This window comes from Eriocheir sinensis, unplaced genomic scaffold, assembly GCF_024679095.1.
Source record: "Eriocheir sinensis breed Jianghai 21 unplaced genomic scaffold, ASM2467909v1 Scaffold1488, whole genome shotgun sequence".
In the NCBI taxonomy this organism is placed as follows: Eukaryota; Metazoa; Arthropoda; class Malacostraca; order Decapoda; family Varunidae; genus Eriocheir; species Eriocheir sinensis.
Window position 1 is genome coordinate 5,732 of NW_026110837.1, and position 17,821 is coordinate 23,552.

At 40.1% G+C, this 17,821-nt stretch overlaps 1 protein-coding gene across 1 annotated transcript in view; it reads left to right on the top strand.

The window, feature by feature from the left end:
- Positions 1–12,045: 12,045 nt before the first annotated feature.
- LOC126990198 (EGF-like repeat and discoidin I-like domain-containing protein 3) overlaps positions 12,046–17,821 on the top strand; it is a gene marked incomplete at its 3' end in the record, with an annotated part of 34,748 nt that continues 28,972 nt past the window's right edge. The window contains exon 1 of the mRNA XM_050848748.1: positions 12,046–12,062. Coding sequence (XP_050704705.1) covers positions 12,046–12,062 — 17 coding nt within the window. The remainder of the gene's footprint in view (positions 12,063–17,821) is intronic.

A 17,821-nucleotide genomic window follows, 5' to 3' on the forward strand; every position in this document is an offset into this window, starting at 1 on the left:
CAACTGCATGCATCTGTTGCAGGTTACATAACGCTAGTGACGCAACTACAGGCAAGTGAAGCTTTATTTGAGCCTTGTGTTAGTACTCCTCAGGCTAGAGTCTTGTGCTCAGGGATAGTTAAGTTAACCCCTTCATCTGACAATCAAAGATCTTATGTCACTGTGGCGTATTTGAATATTGAAAGTGTGTGTAAAGATAGATGATAATACAACGTTAGGATTTGTGAAGCCTGTCACTCATGAGCAATACGCTGATCTGCCACAAGTATCTAGTGTACAGACCGCTGACACAGCTAAAACAGACTTGAAGCCCGCAGAGCTTGAAGTAAGGAAGAAAAGCCTCTATCAAATTGTTGACGCTAAATTCCCAAGTGAAGAGAGATAATCAGGTTTTAAAGTCCTTAATAGATAAATATATAACAGTGTTTTCCACAGAACAAGAACCATTAACAGTAACGCCCTATTTTTTCAAGCACCATCAAGCAAAACACTGATGAAGTAGTGTACAGGCGTCCATATAACATTCCTATCAGTTATCATGACAGAGTAAATGAGCAACTTATATCGCTCTAGCAACAAGGTGTGATTCGCCCTTCGCGATCACCCTGTAATGCCCCACTTATCCCAGTGCCAAAAAAAAGATGGAGGACTACGACTTTGTCTGGACTTCCGGGCACTTAATAAAACACTACGGGACGACCGGTACCCACTCCCTAATATAACCACCATACTCAATCAATTGGGAGATAGTAAGTTTTTTTTCATGCCTAGACTTGAAACAGGGTTACCATCAAATCCCCCAAGATGAAATCAGCAGAGAGAAGACGGCATTTTCTTCTCCAGCAGGACATTGGGAATTTACTTCCCTCCCCTTTGGCCTTAAAACAGCCCCGTCCTGCTTCAAGAAAATAATAAACACTGTCCTTACAGGACTATTAAGCAACAAGGTTCAGGTGTACCTTGATGACATAATTATCCTGGGCGATATATTTTCTAATCACGCAGATAACTTAGAACAAATTCTGGATCGCTTAAAGGAAGCCAAACTGACTCTTAAGATGGAGAAGTGTAACTTTTTTAAGGACAAAGTAGATTACCTGGGCCATGTCATCAGCTCAGAGGGAATAAGACCTCAGTCTAGCAAGCTGGAGGCCATACAAAACGTCCCGGACCCTCAAACTGTTCATGATTTACAGTCATTTCTTGGATTGACTAATTATTATCGCAAATTTATTGCAAATTATTCACAAATTGTTGCTCCTTTTCTAAAGATTTACAAAGGGAAGAAAGGTACACAAAAAAATAAATAAATAAATAAATAATTAAAACTCCACTCATATGGACGGATGAAACAAAAATTGCGTTCTCAACCCTTAAGGATAGAATGCTTGGTACAGTCACTCTACGCATCCTACTACAATACTGGTGGAGTATTGCAATAACAGGATAATGATGATAAACTTAGACCTGTATATTTTTTTGTGAGAAATTGAATACGGCAGAACAGCGGAACAGTATAGTTGAACGAGAGGCTTTAACTGTAATTTATGGGTTACACGTAAACCGCCCATTAATACTGGGTTACCCTGTTGAGATCCACACGGATCACAGACCTTTAGTATGATTGTTACAGGTGACTAGTCCCAACGGCAGGATAGCTAGATGGCAGACTCTCATGAGTGAGTATGGTTTTACAATCAATCATTTGCCTGGCAAGGAAAATATAGTAGCAGATTTTTTTTTATCAAGGATGAAGGCTCACAGGACACTGAGATTGAATTAGAAGGACACGCGCGATAATGTTTGTGGATGGGGAACAACAAAAACCGTGGAACACGTGGATAATGAGGGGCAAGGTATTCCACTAGTGTAGAAAAAGAAACAGGCGCCGAAAAATGAGAAAATAAAATATATGATATGTATGGACCTGAATAGTGAGTGTATTGGCCACACACTTGACTGGAGTATTCAGGAGATTAGTGAGCTGCGTGATGAGCAGCCAGCATATAAGTATGCTAAAAGAAGGAAGCCCCATGAAGGAAAATTGAGCAAAGACTCAGAGAAAAAAGGCATAATGTGAGATGCCGCCCCTGTTAGAGGTACAGGTGGAAAATGTGTTATATTGTGTTGAAGATGGGCATAATGTGAGATGCCGCCCCTGTTAGAGGTACAGGTGGAAAATGTGTTATATTGTGTTGAAGATGGGCATAATGTGAGATGCCGCCCCTGTTAGAGGTACAGGTGGAAAATGTGTTATATTGTGTTGAAGATGGGCATAATGTGAGATGCCGCCCTTGTTAGAGGTACAGGTGGAAAATGTGTTATATTGTGTTGAAGATGGGCATAATGTGAGATGCCGCCCCTGTTAGAGGTACAGGTGGAAAATGTGTTATATTGTGTTGAAGATGGGCATAATGTGAGATGCCGCCCCTGTCAGAGTTACAGGTGGAAATAAATGATGTGTTTTAGTGAGTCCGTACGGAGAAGCCACTAAGGTGGTGATTCTACCCCCCAAGTATTTCCAAGGCGATAACTCTGGCTCATTCGTCGCCACTGCAGGGCACGGAGGAACCAAAGTTACGTCATGTCGGTGTAGAAAGTTCGCTTTCTGGCCTGGAATGAAACGGGATGTAGAAAATTATGTAAGGAAGTGCGTCATGGTAGTCGTTTTAAAAGTGAGTTGGGAACTTGCACCCTGCTCCCTGGCGGCAATATCCAGACGTCACCGCTCCTTTTGGAAGAATACACATGGACCTTGTGGGTCCCATGGGTGTATCGGACAATGTGGTTCGATACGTAATGCCCATAGTTGATGTTTTTAAAAGGTATTTGATTACAGTACCCTTACGGAGTAAGGAAGCCCGCGAAATGGCAAGGGCGTTGTACGTGGATGTTGTTTGTGTACACGGTGTTCCTCAGACAGTTGTTACAGGTCAAGGTTCAGAGTTCGTTAATTCCGTGATGCAGGAGATAAATTAGAAGCTACCTGTGCGACACGCGAATAACGGCTTACCATACAAATGGAAATGGAATAATAAAGCGCGCAAATTATACTGTTGTTAACATTTTGAGGAGAATGTTCTAGGAAATGTGTCCGTTTGGGATATAATGCTACTTATAGACATCTTGGCCTATAATCCTGCGTATTATCGCACCATAAAGGAGTCCCTATTTTATCGAGAGAGACAGAGAGAGGATTTTTAGAGATCCTCCTGTACCCTACACTATGTTAGAAAAAAATTCAGCAGCCCTGGTATGATATTTACTCCTATAAAGAGGAAATGGCTGTATTTGCAAGGAACGTTTATGATATTTACTCCTATAAAGAGGAAATGGATGTAATGCAAGGAAAGTTTATGATATTGACTCCTATGAAGAGGAAATGGCTGCAGTTGCAAATAAAGTTTATGATAGATGCCAGGTTTACATTGAAAAAGGTAGAGAAGAAATAGAAAATAAATACAAAGCTTCAAAATCAAAACTATCAACGTTGGAGACAGTGTTCCTCAAACGAGACCACAGAAAAAAGTAAATAAAAAGTTGTAACTTATTTTTGATGGACCCTACAGGGTAATAGAGAAGATCAGTGATATAATGGTAAAAATTAGGAACTTTAGGACTAGTAAGGTTTCAACGGTCCCCACATATAGAGTAAAAGTCCTTCATGAAGATTGCATCGACGTGCAGCAATGTCCAACGATTAGGCGAGCATACCCTTTAAATCCAGAGACAGACACTGATCTATTCTTTGCATTGCTCAACCCTGAAATCGCTGAGAAAAATTCTACCGAAAATGATAACTCGTAGCGGAGAGGTGACTGCTACTCATGACACATTAAATAATGTTCGTTCTACAACAGCAATAAACAGCTGATGCACAGGCCCTACCTTCTCAGGTTACTCCCAAACTTTCAGAGCCACCTCGGCATAGATACAGCCTTCGCTCTTCGACGGTACAAGAGTTGCTTAATGTAGTGTCAAAACTAATACGATATAAAACAGGAATAATGTATAAGGATGAAAATGCAATAATTGAGCGGAATTATGACGAAATAAACCACAGATTGATTTGACTCTTTCGGTGTACGACTCATTGACACAACACGTGCTGGCCAAAATTTCACACCAACATACTATCTATATTATAGTCCTCACAGACAGAGACTATAGTACCGTTTAGCCTTACAGAAGATGTTTTAGCTGCATTATATAAAGCACGGATTTTAACTGCTTCGTTACTTGAAATGTTATTCAAATGTCACCTGAGTATCCAGCTGTAAAAGCAATAAAATACACACTCTTTAATTTTGAAAAAGACTTCAGGGGAGCGTCTGCCATGTTCTAAGATATTATATTATCAGAGGATCACCATTTTCTCACAGGTGATGTGTACCTTGAGTAGGAACATCATGTACAGTTTTGGTGAAGATTTGTTGAAAAAAAAAATTTATGAATTTTTTTTCAAAAATTTCAAAATTTTGAAATTGAAAAAAAGCATATTTAGAGTTTAGATAGCTCAAAAATAAAAACACCACTGGAACGGGCATACAAAATAAGTGTATTCCTAGAGATTACTTTTCCATTTTTTTTTTTTTTTTTTTTTGTTTTGTTTCTTCAAAGTTTAAACTTAGAAAATTTATATAAAAATTTTGATGATGTTTATCCAGATTCTGATCACTAGCATTTATAGCTATTTTTTTCTCTTTCCAACGCTATCTTTATGTTTGTGCTAGGTCCATAAATAACTTAGAAATATCAAATAAATGCGCGTGTGACCCTGTTTTGAGAAAACGAAGGAAAACTAAATTTATCGATCGCCCATCGATTCTGCTCTCCGATGACAATGTATTGGTAATGAATGTCAATATAACTCTAACCCTGTGTAAAAAAATATCCTCTATTGCAAAAATTACGGACATAAAAGCACTGATTCATGTATGCATATTTTGGCGCGTAAAGCGCTCTGTATGGCAACACTACCAGATATTTAAAGGGCCGCCAGACCGCGCGAGGATTTAAATTTTAAAAAACTAACCTCGCCACGTGACACCCCATTGTATCCCTGGTATGATGAGCCCATAAAGTGAATTTCGAGGAATTAAAAATATTCATCAAAAATACCCCCCCAGACGCTCCCCTTCAGTTCATTGTTGCATCATCTAAGAAAAGTTTTAGGCTATGTGATGACTACTAATCAAAACAAGCTGCATGCTTCTATGATTTATAAAAAATCAAAAATAAACGGGAAATAATTATTTTTTGAGGATCCTTGTCTAATAACCTATTTGGTACCGCGACCCAGGCTCAAGTTGATGCTATTCATGGAAAAATAGAATACTAGAGTCATTAACTGAGAAAATTTTATATAGTTAAATGTTTATTATGGAAAACTCAACATCGTTAAGTAATATGCATGCCATGCTATATGCCTTTAATAGGCTATATTCAGCTGTAGATGTATTGAACCAAGTTGTGCGCCAATTTTCTATAGACTTTGGCATTAGGAAGAGAAACAAGCTCCTACAGGCATTGTTGTATTTTGACTTAGCATTCAGACACATAAGTCCAGGTATACAAGATTTAAAGTTCAGTCTGCAGGCTTAGCTGCAAACATACATAACTCCAACCATTATGTGAGACAAACAGTTGTTCAGCACATTAAAGGAAGCCTAGGTTCGGCCTCCAGGTCTTTTGTGCCTTGCAGTTCTTGATTTTTTAGCTCTATATAGGGATGTAATAACTGTCCTCCACGACAACGGCTTTGCACGATTCTCGTAATTTCTATTTCACCAAACCTTTGCGAGGAGATCCGATTGACACCTTTGATGTCTTTCGAATCGACTCCCTTCCATTTTCTGTGCAGAATAGCACTTACTTTCTTATGTATAGAGAGAATAGTGAGAATAGGAAAATATATTTTATGCTTTCTAGTATAAAACACTGTAACAAGAATAACCATATGTTAGTTTGTCCTCCCACAGGCCCCTTCCATGAGGCTAGTGACGCAGCCTCTTGTGAATCGGCTGTTTTCAAGAAACATGAGTCGGTGATCAACCTCTGCCACACAATGATCTTGAAAACATTTCCCCCTATGTTTATAAAAGGTCCTGGCTACTGGACCTGTTCACTTGCCTCCCCCATCACTCTGACACTCACATGCCCTACCAATCCTGTAAACAGACATACTGTCAGCCTGACGGATAATGGGATATTGATGCTTCGGCAAGGTTCTCTTCGCAGTGCTGAGTCCATCCCCCTACAGGAGCTAACAGCTGGCTTGCAGCCCCTAAATTATGTGGTCGAGCCGGATCAGCCCTTTCAACCCGCAATCCATTGGTGGATTGTCTTCGCCATTGTCGTGATCCTGGTTCTACTGCTGGTGACGTCTGCCGTGGGGTATTCCTATGTCCTACGCTACGCACGACGCCGCCTAATTCCAGACTCGAACCAACTGCAGACATTGCAAGGCGTATCTTCTCCACCAACACCCAGAAGACGAGGAAACAGAGGAGTGAGATATACAACTGTGTAAACATCTGACAGGACAAACACTAACAAAAAGGGTGACATATATATAAGTGTAAACATCTCAAGTACCAAAGAGGGGAAACAACGAGGGTAAAGGAAAACAGATACCCAGAGAGGAAAGGCAGGTATACAACTGTGTAAACATCTGACAGGACAAACACTAACAAACAGTGTGACATATATATATATATATATATATATATATATATATATATATATATATATATATATATATATATATATATATATATATATATATATATATATATATATATATATATATATATAAGTGTAAACATCTCAAGTACAAAAGAGGGGAAACAACGAGGGTAAAGGAAAACAGATACCCAGACTCAGATACAGAAAACAGATACCCAGTAGGCGTGGTCAGAAAGTGTGAACAACCATTGAAAAAGACTCTGACCCGTGACGTCAGTTGTGGCGACATGTTATGAGCCAATAATTTAACAGAAAAATCACTGTGGGAGTGTCTTAAGACAGACTCACGAATAGCAGGAGAAGTAAAACAATACAACATAATGAGCGAGCAGATGGGTGTGACAGGAAGTATTGGCCATTGGTTATGTAGAAAATTAAGGGAGTGTCAAGGATGTAAGTCCGCCTAAAGCAAAGAAAAATGTGGCCTAGAAATCAGTGGTATAGGTAGACCGAGCTTGGTTCTCGCCTCAAGCAGACCTGCTACTCACTCAGCCGAGAATGGCTGTTGTGATCTTAATCGTGAGTAGAAATTCGAGAATCTAAGGGAAACCGACTGTATTGTCCTGGAGATTATAATGTAGGAGATGTGAAGTAGGATTGTGAGTGGGACAGGATTGTGATTATTTGTTTGCGATGTAAAGCAAAGGTGGTATTTGGTGCTTCCGTGACTTGTAGTAGATTATACTATAGGAATGTGTAGTAGGATTTTGTGAAGAGAGTACATAATGATTGTGATGTAAGCAGAGAGATACAAACCACTGCTTGTGGAACGACGAGTGTTATTATTATTGGCAACAATTGAGCACATATTGTAGTATTATGTTTAAGACATGTCGTTTGTCATATGTTGCATCCATTGCTGAATATGCCAGTGTTATGATCGTCTGAGCAAAGAATATTGCGTAAGGCAATTACTTTCATTTAATTTTAAATAAATGTATATTTTCTTTTTCCCTTGTTTATCCCCGAACACCAGTCTCCAATAACAACTTAAGCCGGATCACGCTACCAGGGATACGAGACGGTGAGATCATTTATGGAGTAATTAATGAGTGATAAAAGAGTTGATTTAATACAAGAAAAGAAGGGTCTAAAATTAATGCATTTCTTGAAGAAACAGTGTTTGCTCTCAAATCGTAAGGTCCAAAGGTGAATTAAAGGTCCAAATTCCATTATTAGCCTAGGCGGGTGCTTCAGGAAGTGGTGCTTTGGTCTTAACTTTACATTGGGAAAGCTGATGTATCTGCTCTCCAGGCACTCATCAATGAGCACATCAAGATAAGCTATTTGAGAATCCTTAATTCGATGGGCACAAACAAGTTCTACAATGTCATGGAGTAACAAAAACTGCTGCCAAACTGGATCATTTGCATCCTGAATCTTGTCACTAATAATTACTGGCAACAACCCAGGGGCCCATTTTTGGATTTTCGTTTGCGCAATAATTCGTATACCTGAAACCTATTTTTTCACTTAGGGGGAACCTATGGGCATTGGAAACAGCCGGTTGTCACCCTGTGGAGGTGTGCACAACCATACTATGACTGATTTTATTGTGTCAGCCAGGCAGTTGAATCGCGATATTTCTCGATTCATATTTTCTACTCTAGAGAGACAACTATTTGATGTAGATAACTATATTTGGTACCAAATTGACCAGAATTACATGCTGCATGCTACTATATATCAAAAATGACATTTACGGGCACTTTGTACGAACCAGGAGGAAAAAACTCAAAATTTTCACCCAAAAATCATTTTAGTTTCAGATTTCCGAAGACACATTTTCCCTCAGATCTCATCCAGTATCTTCTCTATGTGGTAGAAACATGCACTAAAATCATCCCCAGTTATTGCGCTTTAAAATAATACCAAACAAGTGTATCTCAACTCAATACAATGTGCACTAGCATGCAAATATGTAACATTACCCCCTAATTTTTTAGACGATGACGTGATATTTCTCGTATTGTAATATTTCTCCTGGCAGGAGTAATATCGGGTCTAAGTAGCTATATTTGGTACCAAACTGACCAGCATAACATTGTGCGAATTGTAGTATACATCGGTTGACAATCAGGAAAACGTTTTTGGCTCTGAGGCAAAAAAGTTAAATATTTACCGAACCCATTCGAGCTTCTGATTTGGTAAGAAATTTATTGCTTCGAATCTTTAGGAATATTTGTCCTTTACATCCACATAATATACATAAAAATATCCACCTACTAGTAACATGCTCCAAGCATCGCAGAAATCAACTACTATATTAATGCAAGTGAACGAAACTGAACTGAAAATTTGCATTTGAGTCAGATTAAGTTTTCTATATTGTCATCAAAATAATGTCCCGGGACAGGTATCAAGAAAAAAAATGCATGGAATCTTATGCGCAAGAGTATATTTCGTTAGACATGACAATATATACAACAAAACTTCAAATGTATTAGCTGTCACACATGTTTCCTTTACACACAATGCACAGAATAAGAACTCGAGAACTCTACTTTTGGATAACTCAACACTGAAGCTTTTACCACAAGTATCATTTGTATGAAATTGCGGCAATTTGCAAAGAGAATACATGCATGATCGAGAACTCAAAATTTGGCGAACGCAAAACTTTTTAGCTTTTTCCCACAGGTATTGCATTTGTACGAGATTTCAGTTTGCAAAACAAAATACAGGATGAATTGTATTCACGTATGTTAAAGAACATTTAGTCCTCATCATCTGATCCACTGTCTTCCGCTGGTTGAGTAGTGTTCAAGCAACTCTCTTGACAGGAACATGCTGCACTGCAAGATATATTGTGTTTGCGACAGGAACATCGTTGGCTGGAGCATGTGGTTTTGCAACCGCAAGTCACAAGTTCTATGCAGGCTGTTGGAACCGGTGGAAGTGTCATGAGCTGTGGGCGCAGAGATAATCCAGTGCTGTCAACTTTCCAACCACAGTCTTCAGGTTGTGGGATATCTGGTTTTGGTTCATCTGCCTTGTACCAAATCAATGCTTGGTAGTTACTACGCATAATATGGAGAGACAGCGAGTCTTTAGTTGGTGGAAGCTTTTCAGGGTCGTTTGTTCGATGGAACATTTCCACCCGGAGGTCATTGACAGAAGTTGCCTTGGATGCCGAGTTGTAAATTTTGATGACAAACATTTCTATATCACGCATTTGTACAGTGTCGCTTCTACCAAGGTCTTTCAGTAGTTCTGGGTACTTCACGTAAGTTTTCCAAGTAGAGCGCTTCCCATGACCAGAAAATTGACTTGTGGTGTCTGAGCCCGTCAAAGAATGGTAAGCCAGCAAGTTGTTTCTCACTTCAGGGTCCAAAGTCTGTCGCACAGTATGCACTGGAACATAGATCTTCTCCTTTGCAGTACCAGCACGCAACCACACCTCTTCAGCTGTCTCGTGATGAAGGAGCAGCAGGAGAACATCGGTGTCTCTGGAACACACTATGACTCTGTGGAACTGTTGCGCTTTCGCATCTGCACAGTGGAGTATTATTTTGTGTCGGCCTCTTCGTGCGTCGAGTCTAAGTGGTTAACCGCTCGCCCAAGTGAAGAGACAGCAGGAATCTGTCACTGCCAGACACCACCACTTCGCAGTTTGCAGGTAGGGTCCGCGCTTTGAGGAGGATTTGCTCTCGTAGGAAGTCAATCAGATTTGTTTTGTTTTCCTGCAGCGAGATGAATGTTTGCCAAACAGCAGGTAAACGTACAGCACGTCCATCAATGATTCGCCTAATGTTCCTTCGTTTTGCAGACCTGCTTGCCCTGGTGTCAGCCTTGATGGATTTGTTGCGGTACTCATCAAAACAATGTCCAGTCTTGTCTGACTACCTCGAATATTGGAGAAAACTCGATCGCAAAAGCAGTCAGCAAAATCCCCAAAGGTCGATGCATTTGAGGGCTTCCCCAATGCTTGTACTGCAGCCATTCCATCTACTATCACACAGGTTGCTTGATCTGTTTCAGGAAGTCTGCCTTGAGCATGGCTGTCAACAAGCAAGTGGAAAAGTGAGGCCTTCTCTGTAGATCGCAAGGTGTAATCTGTCGTGGCAATTGCCAATGGAACTGGAGACAATTCATGCTGCAATAAACCTTTCAGGTCTATTTCGCGTCCACTGCTAGCAGCACTTAGGAGTTTACGAAACAAGTCCCTGTCTGCCTTGATTGTTTTGCTTCTTCCTCCAGCACTGGACACCTCGACTGTATTCAAACTCTCAAAAGTTTTTGACTTGTTCTTGGTGATAGGATCGTGCATACTCAGTGTGGCACCTGGGAGTAATCGCTTCTCCAAGAGGCCAGCAAGCTGCTCTTCTCCGCGTTGTGTAGCCCCCAACAGGTCTTCTGTGATATCGGCGCCAGCCACGTCATTAGTAGATATGCAGACCAATTCTTCACCTTCACGGTTGAAGGGGTTAAAGCGTTGTATCTGCTCTTCCAGCTTTCGGACGTCGTTTTCATCCCTTCTAATTCTCTTGGAACCACTGTCACCTAATGATTTTGATTTGGGTCTAACTCCGGCCATCTGTTGGATGTCGTTACATAGTCGTGCGCGGTCACTGAAAGTGACATCCAACGATCCAGAGCAGCTTTGTTCCTTGATATGCCCACAAGGCCTCCAGCGACTTTGCATTGTTTGTTGATGTGCTCGAGTGCCAAGTCTGCGGCAATTTGGTTGAAGGCACCTTCTGATTCTTTTATCACGAAGTTTCCAGCGCAGAATTCCTCGTACACAGCTGGTGCGGTCTTTTCCAGTTGAAGCATGTCGATGAGGTAGACTAGCCCCCACCTGGAATAGTTGGTGTGATCATACGTGATCATGAGTGGCAGCATCTCCTTGAATGTAGACAAATGCAGAGGCCAATCGCCTTCCCTGTCTGCCCGAATGAACAACAGTAGAACCTGCACCATATCCATGTACTGCTTCCAGTACGTGAAGGTAGCGTTGTTGGAATTAGCTTGAACAAATTCGTCAAGATCACTCATCAGATCTGAAGCCTGTGCGACAAATTCTCCAATGACCTGTGTAGATTTTTCCCGATCTTTGGATTCAAATGATTTGGCAACTGCAGCTGCGGGTTCCTTGATCTGCTCTAAGCTGTGTTTGTGATTTGTGTCCAGCCACACTTTGAAGCTTTGGAAGAGAACGCGCCACATAGCTTCTAGCGTGAGCTTATGTGCACGTACACCTCGATTCCAAGATTTTCCCTGCATTATCTTCTGAGCAACATATTCACTGAACACTCCAGCCTCAATCCATATGTCGGTCAAACCTGATTGAGCAAAATGCCTGCCAAGAATCTGTAGGTAATTCATTGCTGTGTGGAATGATCCTAGTCGCACAATGACATCTTTGAGTTTTTCTGGATGCAACCAAACGAGCTCCTTCGCTTTGTGATATAAAGCCTGATCCAATGTGATCACTGTGGTCGTTTGACCTTGTTTCATGGCTATTTGCTTGCTCCTCAAAAGAAATGTCATCACCGTATCAAGGTCGTGAGCTGGTGCTGGAATTATCGGCAGATGTCCGATGGTGGTCACTTCGTCTGTGTTTTTCCCAATAGCTTGATTGAAGCCTGTCCATGCAGGAATCGTTGGAACACCTCCAGCTTCGATGCGGCTGACTAACCATGCCAGATCATTCATCTTGCATTCCTGTGATCGAGTGGGTGGGCAAGCTAGGCTGTTTGCAGTGACTGGCGTTGTGAAGTTTGGAGGAACATGTTGTGCAGGAGCATCTGAAACTGCAAGCTGATGGAACTCTTTGGGTACTTGCTGCAGTGACGTATTTCGTCCAATTGTTGATTTTTGTCTGCCTGATGGATTTGGTGGTCCTCTTTGGAAGGCAGCAATCTGTGTGACATGTAGAGTTCCTTTGCCATCCAAGGTCTCTTCTAGCATATCAAAATTGTCAGCCGCAAACTGAATAAATCGTCCTGGTACTAGGCTCTCTGGAATGAATGTGTTTTCGTTTTCCTGGAATCTTGAAACCTGGAACTCTGCAATGGACGAGTCGATTCTGTTGACGGTAGGGTAGCTTATGCTGTCTCCGCAATCATGTAAGTATGTTACCAATTGTCTTGATCTTGTCATGTGGTGAACTAGTAGACCTGTCCCGATGTGTTTGGGGGTGTTTTTCTGTCCGCACGAGACATTGTAAACTATGTTCTGGCCTATATTCAGGATCTTTTGGTGTAAGCCTTGTTTCGTTTTGCCATGTGGTTCATCATCATCATCGGGTGTGTCAGTTGAAGTTGACTTTTCATCGAGGATCCATTTGATAAGTAGGTACAGACTTGTTGGTACACACTGTTCTGCTGCTTCAATGTTAAGGTTGTCATACCCTTGGTGTCCAGCTGTATTGCTCAGATCAGCTCGTAGTTTAGTGGCAACAGTGTGTAAGCATTGAATGAAGTAAGACTCGTGGTCAATGTCATCATCGTCAGGTGATATGTTTTCCTCTCTGTCTCTCAAGGCCAGTGCCACTACATCTTCAGTGGTAGTTTTTGCTGGAATCAGGAGCTGTGGTTGGTTCAGTTGGCGTTGTTTTCGGAACAGAATTTGACTGCCATAGTGTTTTTCGAGTTTTTGCTTCAGTGTACGGACCTGAATGGAAGGATTGACGATACCAGCGTGTCTCTGAAGCGAAATGTACTTCTCGTGCACAGCATCCATGCTGTAAATGTTTCCACGTTGCAATCCTTTGTCCAATATATTCGTGAGCTTGGTGAATGGTGCGTCAGGTTTGGTAGATTCCTTGTCTGATTGAGAACGACATAGATTTTTTTCAGCGTTGTCTTTGCATACTCGATGGTAATGTGCTTCATAGGCTATTACATCGTTCTCGCCAATCCGACATTTCAATGTTTCATCACAAGATGCGTGTTTCCGAATCACAGCTGCAACATCATCGGATTGGACTTGATGTAGTTTGTCCCGTTTACGGCTCTGACAGTAAATGCACTGTGTCCATTCCACTTTTGGAACAAAAGCACGTGTCATAGTTTTCGAGAGTGAGATTGTTTCTCCCTCATCGCAATCCGGTTTACAAACTGAACGTTCATGTCGCTTTTGGAGTTTTTCGATGTTGAGTCGGCTGGTAAATGATGCGTAGCATCCCTTGTGCCACGTTGGGTGTTTTTCCTCCAAATTTGTTTTAGAGATCAGATCTTGTTTGAGTCTTATCATCATGTCACTTGTTTCATAATGAGACCTTTCTTGGAAGGACGAAAATACCTTCTCAACACCCAAGGAAGTAGCTTTTGATAGGCCTTCTGCAGTCGAGCTCTGGCAGAAGAGACATTTGGACCAGTTTGTCTGTGTTTTTAGTCGCTTAGCAGGAACTTCAACTATGGGCTCTAGTGTCCCTTCTTCATCTTTCACAGATGACATTGTTAGGTGTAGGAGACAGGACTACAGTGCAGATGTTAGAGCAGGTGTAAATGTTCAAAGCCCACAAGCACAGGAGATGAAGCAGAGAAGAGGTCTATGGGATTCACACCACACACTGAAACAGACAAAAAAAAAAAAAAACATATTAGGATATATCCTTGAAAATTTTCGAGAGAGGCATTTAGATTATCATCTAAAAATATAATTACCACCTGGATTTGTCTGCGCTTTGTATATTTCAGATATAAAAAAAACTAACACGCGAATCTTTATATTTAGCACATTTCCGTCAATGTTGGAATCAGATAGCAATGATAAGTTTACATTGTTATGTTTCATCTTTGTGTTCCCTTATTAATATTAATAATTATTTTTGAAACACATCAGCTACATAGTATTCATGTTCATCATTTCAATATGAAGGTACTCTATGTTTGCGATCAGAGCGGAACAATATTGGCACTCTCTGTCTCGCCAAATCTGAAATTCAAGTATTTTTGGGGTAAAAAAAAAAAATTAGACTTGTTTTGCAACAGTAATGAGTTTTCTCATTATTAAGGTGATTCTGGTCCGTTTGGTACCAAAATATAGCTACCTGGACCCGATATTACTCCCGCTAGGAGAAATATTACAATACGAGAAATATCATGTCATCGTCTAAAAATTAGGGGGTAATGTTACATATTTGCATGCTAGTGCACATTGTATTGAGTTGAGATACACTTGTTTGGTATTATTTTAAAGCGCAATAACTGGGGATGATTTTAGTGCATGTTTCTACCACATAGAGAAGATACTGGTTGAGATCTGAGGGAAAATGTGTCTTCGGAAATCTGAAACTAAAATGATTTTTGGGTGAAAATTTTGAGTTTTTTCTTCCTGGTTCGTAAAAAGTGCCCGTAAATGTCATTTTTGATATATAGTAGCATGCAGCATGTAATTCTGGTCAATTTGGTACCAAATATAGTTATCTACATCAAATAATTGTCTCTCTAGAGTAGAAAATATGAATCGAGAAATATCGCGAATCGACCGCCTGGCCAAGACAACAAAATCAGCCGTAGTATAGTTATGCACACCTCCACAGGGTGACAACCGGCTGTTTCCTATGCCCATGGGTCCCCTCTAGGTAAAAAAATAGGTTTCAGGTATACGAATTGTTGCGCAAACGAACTCCCTAAATATGCCACTTTTTTCCAAGTGGGTCCTGCACTACTAATCAAGTACCAGTTTTGAACAGCTTTGCTCCCTAATTTATCACCTCTTACATTTAAATGGCAGGGCTTTGAGCTGGCATCTGTGTCAAGATAATGAAAACTATCCAATCGCTGGTTGAGCTCTGAATAGGTAGACCATTTTTTTTCTCTTGCAAGATTCTGTATGATTATAGCTGCATCATAATTGGCAATTCCTTCAAATAAATCATGAGCCAAACAAGGTGGAAGGCCTGAATTACACACATGGTAATAATTTAAGGAGTTGAAAGAAGAATCAAATTTAATGGCATTGATCATATATGAGGCACAGTCCTCCTCTGAAAGGCGTTGAATGGCTAAATTATAATTTTAACTTGTCCTCTTTGTACTGACACATAAAGGATCAGAGAGAAAGTCAGCTGAGGAGATGGTACAGTATCGGCAGAAATGCTCCATTGTACTAAAATTTTCTGCAAACCCACCAATACTTTGAGCACCTAAATTATCATCTAATATACAGAACAAAGTGCCTTGCAAAACTTGATTATTAATTTCAATTCCATTGGTTTCAGTGTACTTCAAATCTTCCATTAATTTATGAAATATTCTTTCATGGCCAAAATGTTTCAAATCTTTCTTTTTACATAACATCACAAGAAGAGTGTTATCAACCACATAACGGAGATAAGGTCTAAAATTTCCTAGTGTCATGTACACAGCAAGGATTTTATGCTTTGCCTTACTTGAACCAAGTGGATTGCAAATTTCAAGGCTATCTTGATAAAGTATAATCCTTAATGAGTTAGGCTTATCCCTGAATAGTACATTATTCTTGAAGGCAAGTCCATCAGTAATATCTCTGAAGCACTCTTCACCTGAACCTTCATTCTCATTCTGTATTGTTACTCTGAATTTATTACAAACAGATTCATCTGTAAAAAGACATCTTATTTTTTCACTTATTGGTATATAATGAAATGAGCATTCTCTGTTAAACTGATTTTTTCCTAGATGATGACACTGTGGCTCAACATACTTAAAATTTTCTTTGAAAAATGAAGTGCGGCTATAACCAGATCTAAGGGGCACACGGCTGCAATTGAGAAAGACATCTGATCCATAAATATCACTGATTATATATTTATGTTTATCCTCAGGAATACAAAGTTCTTGCAAAGAGTCAGTTAGTTTTTGTATGGAAAATTTAAGACTAAAGCTGTGAATATTCTGAAACTCTTCATCTATATACTGAATGACTGAGGACGGTAGCAACTGTTTTGCTTGTAGTTTCAAATAAAACAAAGCTATATTTCTTAAGAATAGGTTTTCATCTTCAAGAGTACCAATGATTTCAGAGTCCATATATGAGACATCATGTTCTGTTTCTGGTGAATGTTCCGTTGCAGTACTTGAGCTTGTACAAGACTCTATCATGATGTCATGCACTGAATTGCTTCTATGATGTCTGGATAAATGAGCAGAAAATGAGGGCTTCTTAGAAAATTCCTGGCACATGGTAAAAGGACACTGTATTATTACACCATTAGTTATATCCTGTCTTAAGTGCTTCAGTAATTCCTGCATTTCACTGCATATTTGTGGCACCTTGCTACATTGCACTGTAATGGACCAATATTGGCTGCTAATAACTGATCAGAAACCTTGTGTGACTTCACGCCTTGATGATCACGATAGACATGAGTTCTAAATGCTGTGTATGAAGGCATTTCACTCTTGCATCCCTTAACAGGGCATTTGAATAGTTTTGAATAATCATTTGAGTGGAACTGACAATGCTCTACATAACCCTTCATTGTCCTAGAAATATGACTGCACAAAGGACATGCAAATTATGTGTCCATTGTGAACAAGATTCAACCATCAGCAATTATGAGAAACCCAGACGGGAAGAGTCACATGCAGCAGAACTAGCAGAATTTTAAAACTGCTATGATATAACAACTGACTACCACTTTAATTTATTACCACAAAGTGCAGTACATGCATTTGAGACAGTACATCTCATCCACTCACAGCAATAATGGATGAAATCCACGGAAACGACACAAGAGAGGAGGAAGCCGGGTGTCAGTGAGACGCGACGCTCAGCTGATTATGGCGGGAGTTTTTTTGTAAACAAGCTAGACCATGACCAAGATCCTCATGGCTCAAAACATGATAATGATGTGGAGAATAACTGGAAGGCTTAATAGTAACGTCTAAAAATAATGAAATATATCTTACCGAGTTTATGATGCTGCTGCAGATGGAAGGATATCCCTTAGCTCTTCCTCTTGCTCCTACATAAGACTCGAAGATGTCGAAATTATTATTTTTTCACGAAAATAATTATTACGATACGAATAACTGACGTAGCAACTTGTATTTACTACTTTCTTCGACATTTCACTACAAGAGAATATTAGGGGGAGCAGAAGATGGTATCTAGCAATGATTCGGAGTGAGAGATGCCA